This window comes from Harpia harpyja, chromosome 11 (genome assembly GCF_026419915.1).
Source record: "Harpia harpyja isolate bHarHar1 chromosome 11, bHarHar1 primary haplotype, whole genome shotgun sequence".
In the NCBI taxonomy this organism is placed as follows: Eukaryota; Metazoa; Chordata; class Aves; order Accipitriformes; family Accipitridae; genus Harpia; species Harpia harpyja.
The window spans coordinates 35545300-35562276 of NC_068950.1; the positions used below are offsets into that span (position 1 = coordinate 35545300).

Sequence of the window (16977 nt, forward strand, 5' to 3'; positions counted from 1 at the left end):
GAAACAGTACAGGAAGAATTTTCCAAAAAAAAAAAAAAAAAAAAGAAAAAAAAAGTCCCTTCCCTTCCAAGAGCATGTTGGAGATTTTTACTCTAAGGGAAATCCTGTCAGCCAGGAGGTTTGGGTTTAAACTGACATAAAACGGTACATGCTGCTCCGCTGCTGCAGAAAGACGTCGTCATGGGCCACGAGTGTCCCCTGCCGAGGTGCCCACACACCTTGGCATTGCCCCAGGAAAGGCACCCCACAGAGGGGCACCCCACGGCACAGCACCAGGGAGGCAGCACCCAACATCCCCCTGGACAGTAGGGCTGGACACAAGGCCGTGGCCAGAGCATGTCCTGCAGCACCCTCTCCAGTCCACCCCCAAAACCTGGTTTTAGTGGTTTTTTCCCTGTTAAAAAAAATCTCAGTTCTACATTTTTTAAAATTTTAAGTTGCTATCCTCTCGCCCAAGCGCTCACAGGGCTAGGGCTCCCGCGCCGAGACCTTCCACCTGGGCCAGGCTCTCCAGCCAGACTGTGCTTGCTGCTGGGGATGCGCCTCGATCTGCAGGGCATCGCCGTGTCCCTGGCACCTGCGGGCAGGGGTCCCTGGGCACATCTCCCAGCCCCTCGGAGAGGAGCCGATATCACCCCCTGTGTGGGGCAGGCGCAAAGCAATGGTGATGGGCAGCAAGGGCAGAAGCAAGAAGGTGGCTTCACACTTCTCCCTGGTGAACGGGGCTGGAGAGCCCTTGGATCTGCTCCTGTCTGACCTGAGTTATCCACAATACAGCACCGAGTTTGCTAGGACTCTGCCTGCCAAACAGCCAGGGGGTAGAGGGCTCTTCACACACCAGTATGCTTGACTGGGAAGGGGACTCAGACCCCTTGTTTGGCAGGGTAAGCACCCCCAAAAAGTGGCCTCCTCCCTCCTGCAAAGGTAGCACATAGCTGCTCACTGATCCTCACCAGCGCTGCTGGGACTGTGGCTGCCTTGGCGCACTCAGAGCATCGGTCGGGGAGAAGCACCCATGTTGCGGTGAGAGGAGGCAGAGGGGGGTCTCGGTGTCCTTCTCATGCTGCTGCGGGGAGCTGAGTAGCAGGATCTGCATGGCAGCCCCACATGTGGTGGTGGATGGTGTCAGGGGAAGGAGTTGCCCCACATCAGCTGAGTCCTGCCGTGCTCAGTCCAGGGGCCAGGTGGTCCCTACCCTCTTAAATCTTAAATGGCAAGGGGGCTTGAACCATATTTTGGAGGGAGGTGGAATTCTCATAGCGGGAGCCCCTCTAAACCTGGGACCAAGATACCTCCGATGCCTAGCCAGCCCAGGAGGGAAAGAGCCTCTCTGGTTACCACATCTGTGCCTTGGTCCCAAACTGGGCAAGGAGGGTGCCTGAGGCACTGGGCCAGCAGCCGGGCAGGTTTTGGGCAGCCACGGCTAAAGGCGGTGCTGCTCTCCCAGCCCCAGGCCCACACGGACAGCCATTTTCTCCTCCATCACATCCCAGAGAAGGAGAGCACCATGGCTTTGGCTGGGGTCGCTGGGTCGTGCCTGGCTGGAAGAGGGGTTTCTTACTTTGCTTTTTTTTTTTAGCTTGGGTACATTATGCAACTGCTGTGAAATCCCTCCCAGCCCCAACGCACTTGGCCACGGTAAGCGGCAAGGGCAGAGCCGGCTGCACGAGCTCGGCAGATCCCGGCAAAGAAATGGCCAGAGGCCCCCAAGCCAGGAAGGGCCCTGCCAAATATTTCCCCCAGCACTGTGCTGCAGCACCCAGGGATGGAGGACCCCCCCAGGGACCAACCCAACCGCCTGCCAAGATTGTCCCCTGTCCCAGTTTGCACAAAGTGACAGTGAGGCCGGGAGCTGGCCGGGGGCCAGCGCTCACCCAGGCACCGAGAGCAGCCGGAATCGGGTGCCGCAGTGGTGGGGAGAAGAGCAGTTGGAAACAAAGGTCCCTAGGGACCACTATGGGGCTTTCTGCTCCTCTCTGGGGGGCCAAAGGGCTCCTGCATCTTCTCCTGTGCTCTCACAGACATGGGCCTCCTTGGACACCCCATGCCGGCACAGCAGCCAGCCTGGGATGCTGGCAAGAAGCAATCCCTGCAGTGTGTTTCCCTGGGGGGGAGCGATACCCTGGGCACCGCCTGCCCCTCCTGCGGCTGCCACGATGCACCAGGGCAGATAATCCCTGGGGCAGCTCCTCCTTCTGGGGCTGGATCCCCATCCAGAGGGTGGATCTCCATCCCGAGGGTGGATCCCCACCAAGCCACCCCAAACGCAAGCATCCACCCGGGCTCCATGCCACCCTCGCCATCTTGCAGGGGACACCCACCCATGGGCTCCCACCTTCCCGCTCCTCCAGCACTCACTCACCCCAGGACGTGGGGGTCCCCGCAGGTGGCGGGGGCAAGGGCCGTGGCCTGGCCTTGGTGGTGGCGGTGACGATGCGTGCGGGACCCAGGTACTCCACGTAGGTGCCGGGGAAGTCGCCGCGCTCCTTGGTGCGCTCGTTGAGGCCGTGGAGCCAACCCTGGGGGCTGCGCTCGTCCCCGTCCTTGTAGTCGGGGCTGCTGAGCAGCCCGGCCCTGCTGACCGTCAGCACATCCCCGGGGCACAGTGCCAGGTCCTCCTCCCGGTCCTTCTGGTACTCGTAGAGAGCCCGGTACTGCAGCCCGTCCGAGGAGGCCATGGTGACGGCGTGGTGTGGGTCACGCTGCCCAAATCCCGCCGGGCATCAGGGGCCCGGGGTGCCCGCACAGGGCAGGTATGGCTGGGCTAGGGCAACGCGGCAGGGATGGGAGTGCTCCCTTCCCTGCGCATGCAGAATAAAAATCTTCAGTGTTGGAAAATCTCTGCGTTGGAGAGTGGCTCCTGACCCCTCCAGCCCCAAAATCCCCACGGAGCCACGCCGGTGCCCGGGGTTCGGCAGGGTTGGCTCACGTGTGGGCAGGGAGCCTTTTCATCACCGGGGCAAACGGAGGGGAGCAAATGAGGCTAATTGGGGTGCTGGGTACAAACATGCCGTCCTTTTCTCAGCCTGGTCTCATCTGCACGACGCTGGGGACCTCCCTCTCTCTGCCAGAGAGAAAGGCAGCATGTTAGCGCCCAAACTGCTGTCTCGACCCCAACCCTACCGCCCCGTCCCACCATCCCAGCCTCCCAATACCGGGGAGAGCCCAGCGGCTCGCTCAGCTCCGGCTTCCCAGGGAGCTCCCACCAGCAGAGCTCGGCCGCTGCACGCAAGGAAAGTACCGGCAAGAGTCTGGAAAGTAGGGCAAGAGATCACGCCACGAGCTTTTAAAATAGACATATGTGTTGAGAAACCTCCTGCTGCACGCAGCAGCCCTCCGGCAGCTCCAGCCTGGCATTGCTGCACAGAGCTGGCGGATGAAGACGTAGGATTTTCGGGTGGTTTGGGTTTTTTTTGGTGGTTTTTTTTGGGGGGGGGTGGTGGTGCATTTTTAAATATTCGTCCAAGAGAGACATCTTCCCCGGGGGAAAAAGCTGTGCTGCTGCCCCCCCAGCTTCCCGCAGGACCCCGCGGAAGAGAGCTGGCTGGAAGGATGGATAGATGAACGATAAGCAGCAACCTCCGGGCCGTCCGTCCGTCTGTCCATCCATCCATCCAGCCACCCACCTCCCACAGCCCTCCCGTTGCCCCTTCAACCTTACCGGGAGCGGCGACTCCCCCGGCGGGAGCGGAGAACGGGAGCGGAGCGGAGCCGGTCCGGCCGCCCCGGCCCCGCCGAGCCGCGCTCCGGTGGTGATGTCAGCGTCCCTCCTCCCCCTCCCCGGTAGCCGGGCGGCCCCCCCCCGCCGCGTTGCGGCGGGGGGGGGCGCCCGGCTACCGGGGAGGGGGAGAATTGTACGAGTAGGTGGATGATTTCATCCCTAGATGCAGCATCTTTGCTCTAAAATTGCCTTCTCTGTGGGATGGAGAGCCACAGATTGGGGGGGCGGGGGGGCTTCATCCATCCTTAGGGATGCTAAAGGACAGGGGAGGACCAGCACCCCATAGACCCCCCCCGTCATACCAGCCAGCTCTCCCTGCCCCAGCACCCAGCTCACCCACGGAAGACCCCATCCCTTAGCCAGGCTAGAAAACACGCACAGGACAGGCAGGAGCTGCCATGGAGAATCCCAGCGCAGGGATGCTCCGCTTCCTCACTCTCCTTCTGAGCATTTGCCCAGAAATGTTCCCCAGACCTAGGGTAAGGGCTGGGCACCCCATAAAACAGTGCAAGGCGATGCTGCGAGAGCTCCCGCATGCAGCAAGGCTCCTTAAAAATTAACGAGGCGGCAATTAAAATGTAATGGGGCAGAACTTGGAGGGGGCTGGCAGGGCTCATATGGAAAGGGCCAAGCTCAGCCACAGCGGGGACACAGACATCGCCAGCCCATGGCAACAGCGGTGCTGTTGCATGCAACAAGAGCATCAGTTCTCAGCTCACTTCCAGCTGAGGTACACCCATGGTTCGTTTCTCAGCAAGTCTCAGCAGAGCCACTTACACTGGTGCATGGACAAGCTGTCCCAATATTTGATTGTTTGTGAGGCACAAAGAGGTTGATGTGATGTTCCCAGAGGTGCAGAGGCTTGGGTTTTTTTTTTTCTTTTTAAATCCTTGCTTCTCACACTGACTTCTCTGAACTGGCAGTTGCTCCTTGTCTTTGCTGCAGGTTGGGCATCCTAAAAATAGATGGTACCTAAAACACAGGCTCTGGGAAATGCACGCTGGCTGAATCCAGGCCAGTGCTGGAGCAGTGCAGGGGTGGCACAAGGTCCAAGGGGGCACCCCAGGTGCCACGAAAACTGAGGAAACTGAAGCACAGAGGCCAGCAGAGCAACACAGGAGTTGTATGGCCCTTCTCACCCATAATTTCAGCAAACTCCCCCCTCCTTTACCTGCAATGCATAGCCTGACTGTGTAGGGCAGCAGCATCCTGAGGGATTTCACCCCAGCTGCATTTCCCTGGGCAGCACGCAGCCCCCACTGTCCTGCTCTCCAGCCTGGACCCAGCCCAGCTGCTGGCCTTTGGGGACTAAAAGGGCTTTTTCTCTCCCTCGTCCCATTTCTGCTGGCACCGTGCTGCTGCTGCAGCTGCCGGGATAGATTCAGAATCAGCTGCAAACAACCAGATGCTGCCCTCCCCTGAGTCCTGCTTCCCTGCCTGGGGCTGCCCCAGTCGTGTCCCCGGTGCCCCGCTGGGGACAAAGGGGTTTTGCTGAGTGCCTAAAGCCCTGCTTGGTCTCCCCAGACTGTCCCACGGGGGCCCAACAAGCCAAACAGGGCTGGGCACGGTGCCAGGTCTCTAGGGGCTGCCTGGGGAAAGGCGAGGAGGTGTTTTCCTCCTGGGAGAGGATTAGAGCTGGGGAGGCTGGTGGGTATATCACCATCGGATATTACAACCCATCCTATCCTAGGATCAATCCTATATACAGGCCAGGAACTACCACAGTCCCAGGGCTCTGGGGCAGGGGAACACCCTGACATGAGGCCCACCATCTCCTCTTCCCAGGCTGCTGAATGGGATCCTTCCTTCCCTGCAGTAGACATCTTCCCCTCCTGATGTACCTCAGGGTCCCCAAACCCAAAGGCACCATCTCCTGCTGGAGCCAAGTCCCATTGCCCCCCCCTCCTCCCCCAGACAGGGCTGAGCATCACCCCAGCCTTCCCAGCTCCTGTCCCAGGGGTCCTCCTCATTGCTTGCCTCCAGACATCCCCCAGCCCTCAGGGCTTCTCTTGCCCCCACTTTGGCTGCACTGCAGCAGGATCATTCCCCAAACTCCCCCACCCTCAGCTGCCCCTCACCCTGTATCACCCCTACACTGTTAATTTAAACCCCCACCTCACTCCAGCCCAGAGGTGGGTGCATCCCCCAGCATGGGCAGAAAGCCCTTAGAGAGCACCCTATGAAGAAGTAAAGGGTGGTTTAGGTCTTCACTGCTATTTATTGAGCATGCAGAGGAGCTGCTTGTCAGGTCCTGATTAGCTACAGATCCCTCCTCGCTTGCTTAATGAGCAGCACTCATTGCAATGGGAGCTTTGCCTTTGAATTGCCTGCCCTTTGCTTTTCTGCAAGGTGTGCAGGAGGAGGCATCCTTGCACCTTGCACCCCCCGTTTCCCTACAAGCCCCCCTTTGCTCACTGTCCGTACTGCCTGGGATGGGATATGGGGTGAGAGAGGGACGAATCTCCTTGCTGGGGTCCCCAGGCCCTGCTGCAAGCCCCTCTCCTCTCCTGGCTGGAGGGACAACCCTTGTAGAAGCATCTCCAGGGGATGCTTGACAGGCACTGGCCTCAGCTGTCCACCTCGTCCTTCCCAAAGTGACAGGGGTGGCCCCGCTGCTCTCCAGTTTGCTTCAGGGGCTGCCCAATGCCATCCTGGCCAGCCCTGAGATGTGCTGGTCACGTTCGTGCCGTGCTTCCTGGCAGTGGCCAGGGGAAGTTAGCCACACGTCTGTGAGTAAATAGAGCATAAATAGAGTTGTTAACGTGCCTGGCTGGAGTAAGTGAGGCTGTGAAACCAGGCTGAGCCCTTCCCAGCTGGAGAAATCAGAGAGAAATGACGTTTGATTCCTGCTGACATTTCGGAGTCGGCTTTTTGGTTTCATCTCTTTCCTCCCTTTGGAGGGGGCCACGCTTTGCTTTCTCTTCTCTTTAGGAGCAGGAAAACTTCTCTCTTGTTTTTTTCCCAGGGTGCCCAGGAGTGAGCTCTGGCTTCTGCAGGTTTTGGTTTAGGAAGAGCCAAGTTCTTCTTCAAACAACCTCCCAGTACGGTGCCCGCAGGCAGCCGGGAGCCGCTCGCTCCTACAGCCACGCTCTGCCGCTGAGCTGCCTGGCTGGGCTGGGGGTACCCCCGACTTGAGGAGGAGGATGCTGGAAAAAACCCAAGGAACATAAGGAAAGGCTCGGGGCGATGCCCGGGGCTGGCCTGGGGCTCTTTCCTGCACCTCTCTGCAGGGCTGAAGCTTCACAGCAGGGCAGGTGCCAGGAGCTGCCGGAGCGGGTGCCTGCAGAGAGACTGCCGTGCCAGGCAGGGCATCCCGGCACGGCACCTGGGACCGACGGCCCCTCAATGCCACCTCCCTGGGCAGCGGGCACCAGCACACCCCAGCACCAAGCCCCAAGCTGGGCCAGGTCCCGCACCCTGACCCGTGGTGGGAGAAAGCTCCATCAACTGGGCGGCCCTGGCCATCCTCACTGGTGAGACAACGGCGAAGGCTTTGCAGCCTGGCTCTCGCTTGCAGCAGCCCCCAGAGCATCAGCGCTCAGGCACAGGGTTGTCCTGACGCGACCCCGCGGCGCAGCCCTCTGCATCCCCGAACCCACGCGGCTTGGCTTTACAGCAGCTGGTGCCTCGGCATGGCCCTTGTTAATTAATTCGGGAGGGATTTGCCAGCCTGGATACGTGAGAAACAAGAAAATGTTATCTGGAGGGGTGCGGGCAGGCGGCCAGCGGCTGGGCAGGCACGGGGGGACTCGCTGCAGGGGGTAAATGCACGGGAAGAAGTTCAGCCCGATACACAGGCAGGGAGATGTCATCGAGCCCCTCTTTAATTGCATTAACACACAGCTAGAAACAGCATCACGATTAAAATCATCTACCTAAGGTGCAGGGCCAGATCCTTACCCTGAGGGACTCATACTGGGGGGGATGCACTACTGGGACATGCTTGCAGCCCCCACTTATCGCCCCCATATTTACACCCCAGGCCCTGCATGGCACAGATCATGGCACCAGATGGGGCAGCTCCCATTTTTTGGACTCAAGTTGTGGTTTTGCACATAGCCATGGTAAAGGGGAGGATTCCCCTGAAGCGGGAGTTGCAGTCGCAGGGATATCGGTATGGTCCCACTGCCCGGTCCCTCCCAGGGTGGGGGAATCAGTGATTCCCAGCCAAAATGCTTTGAGTCCTTTCAAAGCTGAGAACTCAAATATTTCATTCTCAAGATGTCAAAAACTTTTGGCTGCTGTAGATTTTTATTTCTCCCCAGCAGGAGGCAGAAAGCGATGAATTCAGCACAAATTTGCAGAATTCAGTAACTTCCATCTGCAAATCTGAAGACAGGTTCATCTCTGGCACATTGCAGCATGTCCTTCCTTCCACCACTCTCCAGATGACTGGATGCTGGACAGACAGCTGGACAGATGCTGCCAGCCCAAAGCACACACATGAAAGCCCTTTGCAAGGGGCTCACCTGGCTGGGGTTACCCCAAAATCCCATCAGTCCTGGGCTGGTCTGGTCTCCATGGCTGGCCCTGCCTGCTTGGGGCTCTTTTCCTGATGCTTTACCAGGGGGGAAACTGAGGCACGGAGGGGACATCCCCTGTGCCCTGCTGAGTCCCTGTGGATGGCATTAAGCCAAGCGAGCCCGGCTCAGCACCCACCTGGCCTTCTCGCTGGCAGATTGCTCAGGCTCCTTACCATTTGCTAATTCACGCAGGGGGCTGAGCAGGCTCCAGCAAGCCCCGCTGGCAGGAGGGCTGCCAGGGCACCCCGTGCCCCGCTGGGTGCGAGATGCCAGTTTAGATTCCCCCTCCACCTATTCCCAAGCAGATGCTTTGTTAGCATCGCAGGCTTATTTGCCTGTAGAGAGGAATGGATGGCTGCTCCGAAATGCCTCCTCGGAGCACCGGGCAGCTGCCTGCACTGCCTCGCTGGAGCCCTGGGTAGGAGAGTCCCGACGCAGGGGAGGTCGTACTTGCAGTGAGCCCAGCCGTTAACTGGAGGATGCCAAGGCCCAGGATCATCAGCAGGGTGGAAGTTCAGCACTCGAACCCTCAAAATGTGAACACGAGCTGGAAGAGGCATGAGGCTGGGAGCAGAGCTTGCAGCTTTTCCTTGAAGGAAAGCCCAGGGAGGGGTGCTCGGTGCAGACACCATGGCCAGATCCTGACACCAGACATGTGCGTGGCTCCCACGGTCCCCCAGGCACGGGCTAGTGGCCGGGCTGGGGACAGAGGACCTTGGGGGTCACCACTTATGGCCATTTTCCTGCTCTCCCAGGGCCAGGTCGCTGGGGAGGAGCTGTGCTACCCACACCCTGGTGAGAGGCATCCCTGCTCTCCGGGGAAGGGGATGCTCGGGGTCCAGCGGGGCTGTGTGCAGGGATGGGGACAGCGGGGAGGTGGCGGAGCCCTGCCAGGCAGGAGGGACGTGGGAATGTCACCGGGCTCGTCCTGCCGTGGTCAGGCCAGGCCTTCTTGGAGAGCCAGAAAATCCAGCCCTGGGTCCCTAATGGGGCTCGGATGGGCGACGCTGGGGAGCGGCCAAACCCCAGGCTGCGGCGCCAGGCGCTGGGGAGGTGAGTGGAGCAGCCCATAGCTTGTCCTTTGGTTTTCCCCATGGCTGGGAATGATTGGGAATGACAGCGAGTATTTACGTATTTGGCAAAAATTATTATTGGGGTGGGGGGATTGTGTAGAACGAATAGGGTCAGGCTGGAATGGGGCAACTTTTGGGAGAGGGATAATATGATGGGGGTCATCATTTGCATTTAGGGGGGCAGCGGTCCCCCTTTGCGAGAGGGATGAAGGCTTAGCCCCTCACTTTGAGCAGCTTCATGGGCAGCTGCTGCGGGGAAGGGCTGAGGCTGCAGGCAGTGAGGGGGAAAGGGTTAAAGCCCCCGGCTCCAGCACAGGTTGCATTAATACCCAGGCTGCCTGGGAGGGTTGAAGGCTTCCCCCAAACACCACTGGGCTTTGGCTGGAGCCCAACGGGGCTGACTTCATCCTGCTGAAATGTATCATTACGGCCAGGCAGGGAATTTGCTGTGGGGTTTCAGGGGAGCCGGGTGCGGGGTGGAGCGTGCTGAGCACCCAGAGCCTGCGTTTGCTGCCTGCTGCTGCAGGACGAGGGCTCCCCGGCCTCCTCCATCGCTCCTTGGTTTGATGACAAGCTGAAGGGACACACTGTGGGTGCTGGGGAGGGGACCAACATGAGCTCCTGTCCCAAAGGTGCACTGGATGGGCAAGGACCACTCCCTGGTCAGGGCTGGGGATGCAGCATCCCCCCGTGTGCTCTTTGGCGCTCTATTGCAGCCCCCCACCGTGGGAAACCAGCCCTGTTTCAAAGTGTCTTTCCAAAGAAAGTCACTTTTGGCAGCCCTTAGGCAATGGCAGGTCTCCGCTGACCTGCTCCAGCGTTGGCATCTGTTATGGCTGTCACTGTCCACTCCTGCCGTCACCCTGCTGGGTGCCCGCCAGCAAAAATCTGCCTCGGTCCATACAGCTTTGGCTTTTCCTTTGCAAACCGGCTCGCATGGCCATCCCCCAGTGGGTACCACCCCGCTGCCCTCTTGCCTGCTTCTGTTTTGGCCCAGGAGGTTGGAGATTTGGGTTTTGGAGAGATTCCTGCCCGAGCGGGCCCGAGTGGCAGGGCCAGCAGTGCACCCACAGCATCAGCCCGGGAAGACAGGGTGACTCAACCGCGGTCGTGCTGGGAGTGGGTGGCAGAGGGGGGCTGTGACCCGTGGGGCTGTCTGTGGCCGGAAAATCCCAAGCACAGTGCCCAGCACTGCTGCCGAGCGCCTGCGGAGGAGGGCAGCGGGGTGGTACCCCCACCACGGCTGCAGCATCCGCCACGGGTGAAGCCCCCAGGACAGACACCCTTGCCCCCCCAAAGCCCCCACCCTGGGGGTCGCAGCCTCCTGCTCAGTGGGGCTCTGTCGGGTGGGGACTCAGTGGGGACACAGGCGAGGGCCCCCAGCTCAGGGCAGCAGCAGGACGGGGACACCATCTCCCCCACCCCACGCCAAGAGGCCACGGCGATGGGCGCGGGCAGCAGCCGGTCGGGCTACCCGGGTCCCCCGGGGCGGGCGGCTCCGGCGGCAGAGGGCAGCAAGCCGCCGGGCACCCAGGGACACGCGTGGCTTCGCCACCTCCAGGGGGTGGCCCCGGCCGGGCCGGGCCGGGCCGGGCGGGGCGGGGGGGGGGCTCCAGCGGCGGGGGCGGCCCCGGGGGCCGCGCCCGCTTAAAAGGCGGCGGCGGCGGGGCGGGGGCGGCACTGTGGTCGGGGAGGGCTGGGTTGGGGCTCTGGGATCTGCTCGCCACTCAGGTAGGCTGGGTTCGGCGTTTCGGGGAGTGGAGCCCGTGGGATCCCCCCCCTTTGCCTGTGGGGAGCCCCCAGACTCTCGTGGAGGGGGGGGCTAAGCCCCGCTCGCAGGAGGGCAGCGGTTGTGCCGAGGTGGGGGCTCCCCCTGATAACCTCTCTGCTCTCCCCCAGGTGCAAAGATGGGGTGCTTCACCTTTATCAAGGTTATGATGATCCTCTTCAACCTGGCCATATTCGTAAGTGCACCCCAGCTGATGTCTCTGCCTGGGGGGGGCACCCTGGCAGCCCCGCTGGCTGCCCCAGGAAACTGGGATGAGGGGCTGGGGTCTGTGGGAACGGCTTCTGGGGAGCACCCCGAGCCGGGCATGGGGTGGGCGAACCATGCCCGTGTGGGCTCTCCTGCCCCCCCATGTCCCTTTCTGTGGGGGACGGAGCGGGGGCTGTGGGCAGTTGGGTGTAGGTGGGACTTAAGCTCCTGGGACCCCAGTGGGGTCTGAGATTTAGTCTCTGGCCCCAAGCTGAGGACTAAAGCCCTGGGCTTGTGGGGGGGTCTCTCGCCCCAGTGGGGTGCCCAGTTCTGGCCGAAGCCCAGGGGACCATACTGGGCTCTGGGGGCAGCAGCTGTTGCATCAGCCACCCGTGTCCCTCTCTGGGCTGAAACTCTGGCGAGGGGTGCTCCAGAGCAGGGGGGGTTGCTGGGTCCCTGCCTGGGGGGCTTTGTCTCTGTAGGGGAGCAGCCCATGTGCATAACAGTAGCCTGTGGTGTTGGGGGTCTCAGATGTTGGGGGTTTCCAGAGCGCACACAGCCTCTGCTCCCACCCAGGGCAAAGGGTAGCGGAGCTCCTGAGAGCTATCCTGGCTCTGCAGGAGCAATGGAGCCACCTGGAAGAGGATGTGGTGGGATATTCCCTTGGGAAAGAGGGACGCAGAGCCTCCAGGCTCACCCTGGTGAAACACTCCCTCTTCAAAGCTCCTGCCAGGGCTTGGGGCTGGTGGGGAAGGTCGAGCGGGTGGAGGGCAGGGCTGGGGCAGGCTGGAGGCAGCCCTGACCTGACCTTGCCAGGAGCATGTGAGTGTCTGGGGCTGGGGGCTGCTCAGCCGCTCCCCTGGGTGAGTGGGCAGCTTCCCCAGGTGGAGGAACTTGTAGCAGCGTGACGGTGGCCAGTGTCTGAGCTGGCCATGTGGGTCCCCGTGGGGTCAGGGGGTGGCTGGTGGCACTGCTGGCTTGACTGCCCTGCATGGGGGTTTCTGCGCCGCTGCTGGCACCGAAACCCCTTGGGCTGGGGAAGGGGGCAGCTGCAACGCCACAGCCGGGGATGTGCTGGTGGTGGGGTGTGTTTTGGGGTCGTGAGCCATCTGGCCACCCGAAGTGTGCGGCAGCAAGGCCCTGAGCTGTGCTCAGTGGCTACAAAGTTTTGCTTTGGTACAGCAAAAACTTGCAGAGGAAGAAATACCTGTGCCAGGACCTTCCCCAAATCCCAGATCTCCCAAATCTCAGATCTCTGCCTGCCTGGGAGCTGACATTGTCTTTCTCCTCCCAGCTCGGTGGCGGGACCCTCCTGGGAGTTGGTATCTGGGTCACAATGGATGGACAGTCGTTCCTGAATATATTTGGGGCGCTCTCCTCTAGCGTCCTGCAGGTCGTGAATGTGAGCTACTTCCTCATCGTCATTGGTTCCATCCTGCTGGTGATCGGCTTCCTTGGGTGCTGCGGCGCCCAGAAGGAGAGCAAGTGTCTCCTGATGATGGTATGGACCTGACTTATCTCCTTATCAAGCCTCATTTGAGCTGGGTCTCTGGTGGGGGAGACCTGAGGGACAGATTTCTCTGTGGAGATGTGCCCCTTGGATGTTCCCACGTGGTGGAAGGCTGGGTGGACCTTGGAAAGGCAGAGCTGGACCCAAAGTCTGCCCCGGGTAAGGGTGAAAGGAAGCAGAAGCTGGTGCTGAGCAGAGATCTCTCTTGGAGCATGTCCAGAGAGGTCAGCCCCATGCAGACAGAGGGCTGGGGGTCCCCAAGGTTGTGACGCTTCTGCCTTGGAGTGGAGCTGAAGGCAATGACTCAGGGTTTGAGCCCTGAGGTAGGGTCCTGCGGCTCTTGGGAAGCAGATGGGTTCCTGGGGACCCTGTGGACTCTGGCTGTTGCTTTGACTTCCTTCCCCTTGCTGTATCCTAGTTCTTCTCGGTGGTGCTGATCATCTTCATTGCCGAAATTGCTGCTGCTGTGGTGGCTCTGGTCTACACAGGTCTTGTGAGTGGCATATCTGAGTCTTGGGTTGGGCTAATCTGGGACCTGTCCTACCCCTTGGGAAAACAGGAGACACTGGGGCTGGCAGTGCTGCCCGTGGATGGGGAAGCTCAGAGGTGGGCACTGCTGCAAGAAAAAGGGATGCCGGTCCCTGTTGGCACCAGCTATGTGGGCAGGCTGGGGTGGCCTGGCTGGGGTGAGGGTGGTGGGACCAGGGATTCCCATTGCCCTAAAGAAATGAGGGTTATGGTACAAGTCTTGCAGGCTTCTTTCTTTCAAACCCCTTAGTCCAGTACCAGCCTAGGCTTGATGCCTCTCCACCTCTGATGGTAGGAGCCACATGGGAGAGGAAGTCCCTACTGCTTCATGCTAAGCAAACTCAACCCCTTATTATTAGGCACCTGAGAAACCACCTGTCGAGAAAGGTGACTGTCTCATTAGGCACTGGAGAAGTCAACTGCAGGGCAAACGTCATTCCTGGCTCCCTCAGTTACGCTGCTTATCGGATGACTCACTGGCCATAAGTGGCCCTGGTGCCATAAAGCACTGGTTAGTGGGGAAGGGGCCAAGCTGTCCTTGGGCCAAAGGGATGCGGTGTGACATGCTCCTGGCTATGCTGGGTCTTGCTGGTCTCCTCCCCATGGGCTGAGACCAGTATGGGGGCCCTCATCTCTGTGGTGCTCCCCAGGACCTTCTCTGATGGTGTTTCTCTGCCTCTTCTTCCAGGCAGAGACGCTGCTGACAGCTGTGGTGACCCCTCTCCTGAAGGAGAAGTATGGGGTGGATAGGAGTCTCACGCACATCTGGAATGTCACCATGAGTGAGGTGTGCTGAGCCCTGGGGCCCCCACCTGTGGGTCAGGATGCTCCCAGCACAGGCTTGGTGGTGCACACCCGGGTGGGCCAGTGGGATGGGAATGGGGACACCATAGCAATCCTGGATGTGCTGATCTGTCACCATGCCATCAACTTCCCAGATGCCTGGGACCTACCCACCTGGGATCTAGTGGTCCTATGGCTGGGGTGAGAGCTGTACATGCTGGAGTATAGGGCAAAATCCTGGTCCCAGGAAGGTCCTTGAGCACCCCCCTAGAGCTGGATTGAGCTGGGTGACCCCCTCCATTGGGTAGGAGGGTCCAGACCCTGTCTGACCCAGGAGGGGGACCTGCAGGATGCTCTCCCCATCCCTTCCTCTCTCCCTCTTAGGTCCATTGCTGTGGCCTGAATAACTACACAGACTTCACCGACTCCTACTGGTATCAGGAACATGAAACCTACCCAGAGCCCTGCTGTAATGACAGGCAGCCCTGCAATGGCACACTCGCCGCACAAAGCAAAGTCCCGGTATGGATGCGCCAGTGACTCTTGCCTTCTGGCTGAGCCAAGTTTGGGGTGTGCCCTGGCATGGGGAGGGAGACCTGTCCTGTAACTTCAGCCCCAGCTCTGGGCATGGCAGTCCCATGGGCTTTAAGTCTTGGGGGAAGCTGTGGTGGCCTTGGCTTGTCCCTGGTGGAGACAAGCAAAGCTGCTACCATTGCTCTGGTCCTAAAGGGAGCTCTGCAGCAGGGTGGCATGCCTGGAGCTGAGCATGAACCTAGGCATGATGCTGCCTTTTTGGCTGATTCCCTGCCTCTTTCCTTCCTCCTCCCACAATACTGTGCTTTGGCCTGAGAAGTGGCTGAGATGAGTTGCCCCCTGAAGTCCTCAGACATTCTCCATGGCTGTGCAGCTCTAGGCTGGAGAACCATGCCTCCCTCCCTGGGGATGTTGTACCCTAGTGGTTGGGGGATCGCTACCCCTTGCTCATCCTCACCTGCGTTGTTGCCTCCTGCAGGGTTGTTTTGATCAGATCTTGGAAGAAATCAAGACTAACGCAGGTGTAGTGGGTGGCGTGGCAGCCGGCATCGCTGCCTTGGAGGTGAGTGCCTGAGCATTGCTGTGCTGCTGTCTCCACATCACCTGGAGGTGAGCAGCGGGGCTGGGACTGGCCTGGGTGGCCAAGGGGCTGCAGGGGGCTGGTGCAGCCCCATGGACCACCATCTGCCCCGGGGTGGCTGCTGAGCCTTCTTCTCCTGGGCACACCTGGCTCTTCCTCCTTGTGCCCACTGGGGATGGATGCTACGGGCTGTGACCTAAACCCAGCCTGGGGTGTGACACTTAGGTGGGTGACTCGCCTCTTGCTGTCCACAGATTGCAGCCATGGCGGTTTCCATGTACCTGTACTGCGAGCTGGATCAGAAATGACCCCACGAGGCAGGAGGATGATCTGCTCCTCCACCATGCTGGGGTGCGCCTGTGGCGTGCCGTGCTCTTGGGGAGGACCCCATCGCTCCCTGGGCCTGATGCTGTCCTGTGCACTGTGATTTATAGCTGTGTTTTGATCTACTGAGCTGGGATCTGTAGAGTTTATGTGTATATTTTTGTACTGATATGGCACATGCGGTCTGTACATAGAGCTTTGGGGGGGTGAAGGGGGCAGAGGGGAAGCTGCTTGGTCGGTTTGGGAGGTAAAGCAGCACGGGCTGATCAGGGCTGCTGATCTGGCAGCGGCACAGCGATGTCTTCATTAAACCCTTGCAGGCATGTACTGTACTTCTCCCACGCTGTCCCCATGGTGTCCTTATGCCGGGGCTGGCATTGGGGCTGGCCTGTGCCCCCTTTGCATCACTCGACTGAACTGGGGCTGGTGCCCAGCCAAGGTGTTGTAGGTGGTAACTGCACTCTGAGGTAGGGATGTATCTACCCCTACACCCATTTTCTGCCAGTCCTGACCCTGTCACTGTTGTCCCCTAAAAGAGATGCTGGATGGTCTTTGTCCCTGCCCTGGTATGAAGACAGTCCTGTCCATCCCTGGCCCTGTGGTGGCCAGGGCTGCCCTATACCCCCTGTCATTTCATGGCTGAGCCCCCCTCCATGCTGTAAAGAAAAACAAATAAATTTTTCATCTTGGATACAAATTATTTCCTGGAGTCAAGCTCTGTGCATCCCCTGCCATGAGCCCCATGCAGGCAGCACAGCCCTGCCTGCAGCCTGCCTGCCCTCTCTCTGCTGCAGCTCCTCACCTGCTCGGGTGCTTGGAAACAACCAGTCTGGTGTTTGCACAACAGCCGCGGAGCGGTGGGGGCTACCATTAGCCCCGCAAACCAGCCCTGCCCTCTGCAACAGCTGCTGCTTGCTCAGCAATGCCGGTTCATGGACCAAGCAAAAGCTTGGCTTGAAAGGCGCAGGGCTGGCTCTGTGGTGGTTTGTACTGGGCCTGTGTCCTCATCAGCCCCAGGAACCTGAAATGGGGTCCCACACTGCTCCTGTGATGCCCTCACAGTCCCTCTATGTGTGGGGGTTCATTGGGGAGGCTTTCCAGCCACCCTCTTTCCCCAGCATCACTCCCTCCCTGCCTTTGGCACCACCCCAACTTGAGCATCCACTTGCCGTGCCTCAGTTTCCCCATTTCAAAAACAAGACCAAGGTGGCTGGTTTGGGGGGTGGGTGCCATCGAGGGCCGCTTCATCCCGTTTTTGAGATGAGGCTCCCTACCTCCCTGGTTGTGGGGCAGAGTGCGAGGGCTGTGGGGCAGTGGCAGTGAAGGACAGGGCGATTAGCAACAGGCAGGAGGCCAGTGTGCAAACAGCCTCCCTGTGCGCTGCCTTGCTCTGTGCCTGCCATGGCACCCCCTTATCAGCTCCCGC

General features: G+C 60.1%; 2 protein-coding genes across 2 annotated transcripts in view; one reads left to right on the forward strand and one right to left on the reverse strand.

The window, feature by feature from the left end:
- The window catches only part of PIK3R3 (phosphoinositide-3-kinase regulatory subunit 3), an 83736-nt gene extending 79951 nt beyond the window's left edge, over positions 1-3785 (reverse strand). Inside the window, exons 1-2 of the mRNA XM_052801266.1 lie at positions 3662-3785; positions 2363-3064 (exon numbers count right to left, since the gene is read on the reverse strand). Coding sequence (XP_052657226.1) covers positions 2363-2678 — 316 coding nt within the window. The 5' untranslated portion in view covers positions 2679-3064; positions 3662-3785. The remainder of the gene's footprint in view (positions 1-2362; positions 3065-3661) is intronic.
- Positions 3786-10999: 7214 nt separating this feature from the next.
- TSPAN1 (tetraspanin 1) lies at positions 11000-16239 on the forward strand. Its single transcript, XM_052802458.1, has 8 exons — positions 11000-11048; positions 11217-11281; positions 12587-12793; positions 13221-13295; positions 14019-14117; positions 14498-14635; positions 15126-15209; positions 15482-16239. The coding sequence occupies exons 2-8, from the start codon at positions 11225-11227 to the stop codon at positions 15533-15535; spliced, it is 714 nt and encodes a 237-aa protein (XP_052658418.1). The 5' UTR covers positions 11000-11048; positions 11217-11224; the 3' UTR covers positions 15536-16239.
- Positions 16240-16977: the final 738 nt, after the last annotated feature.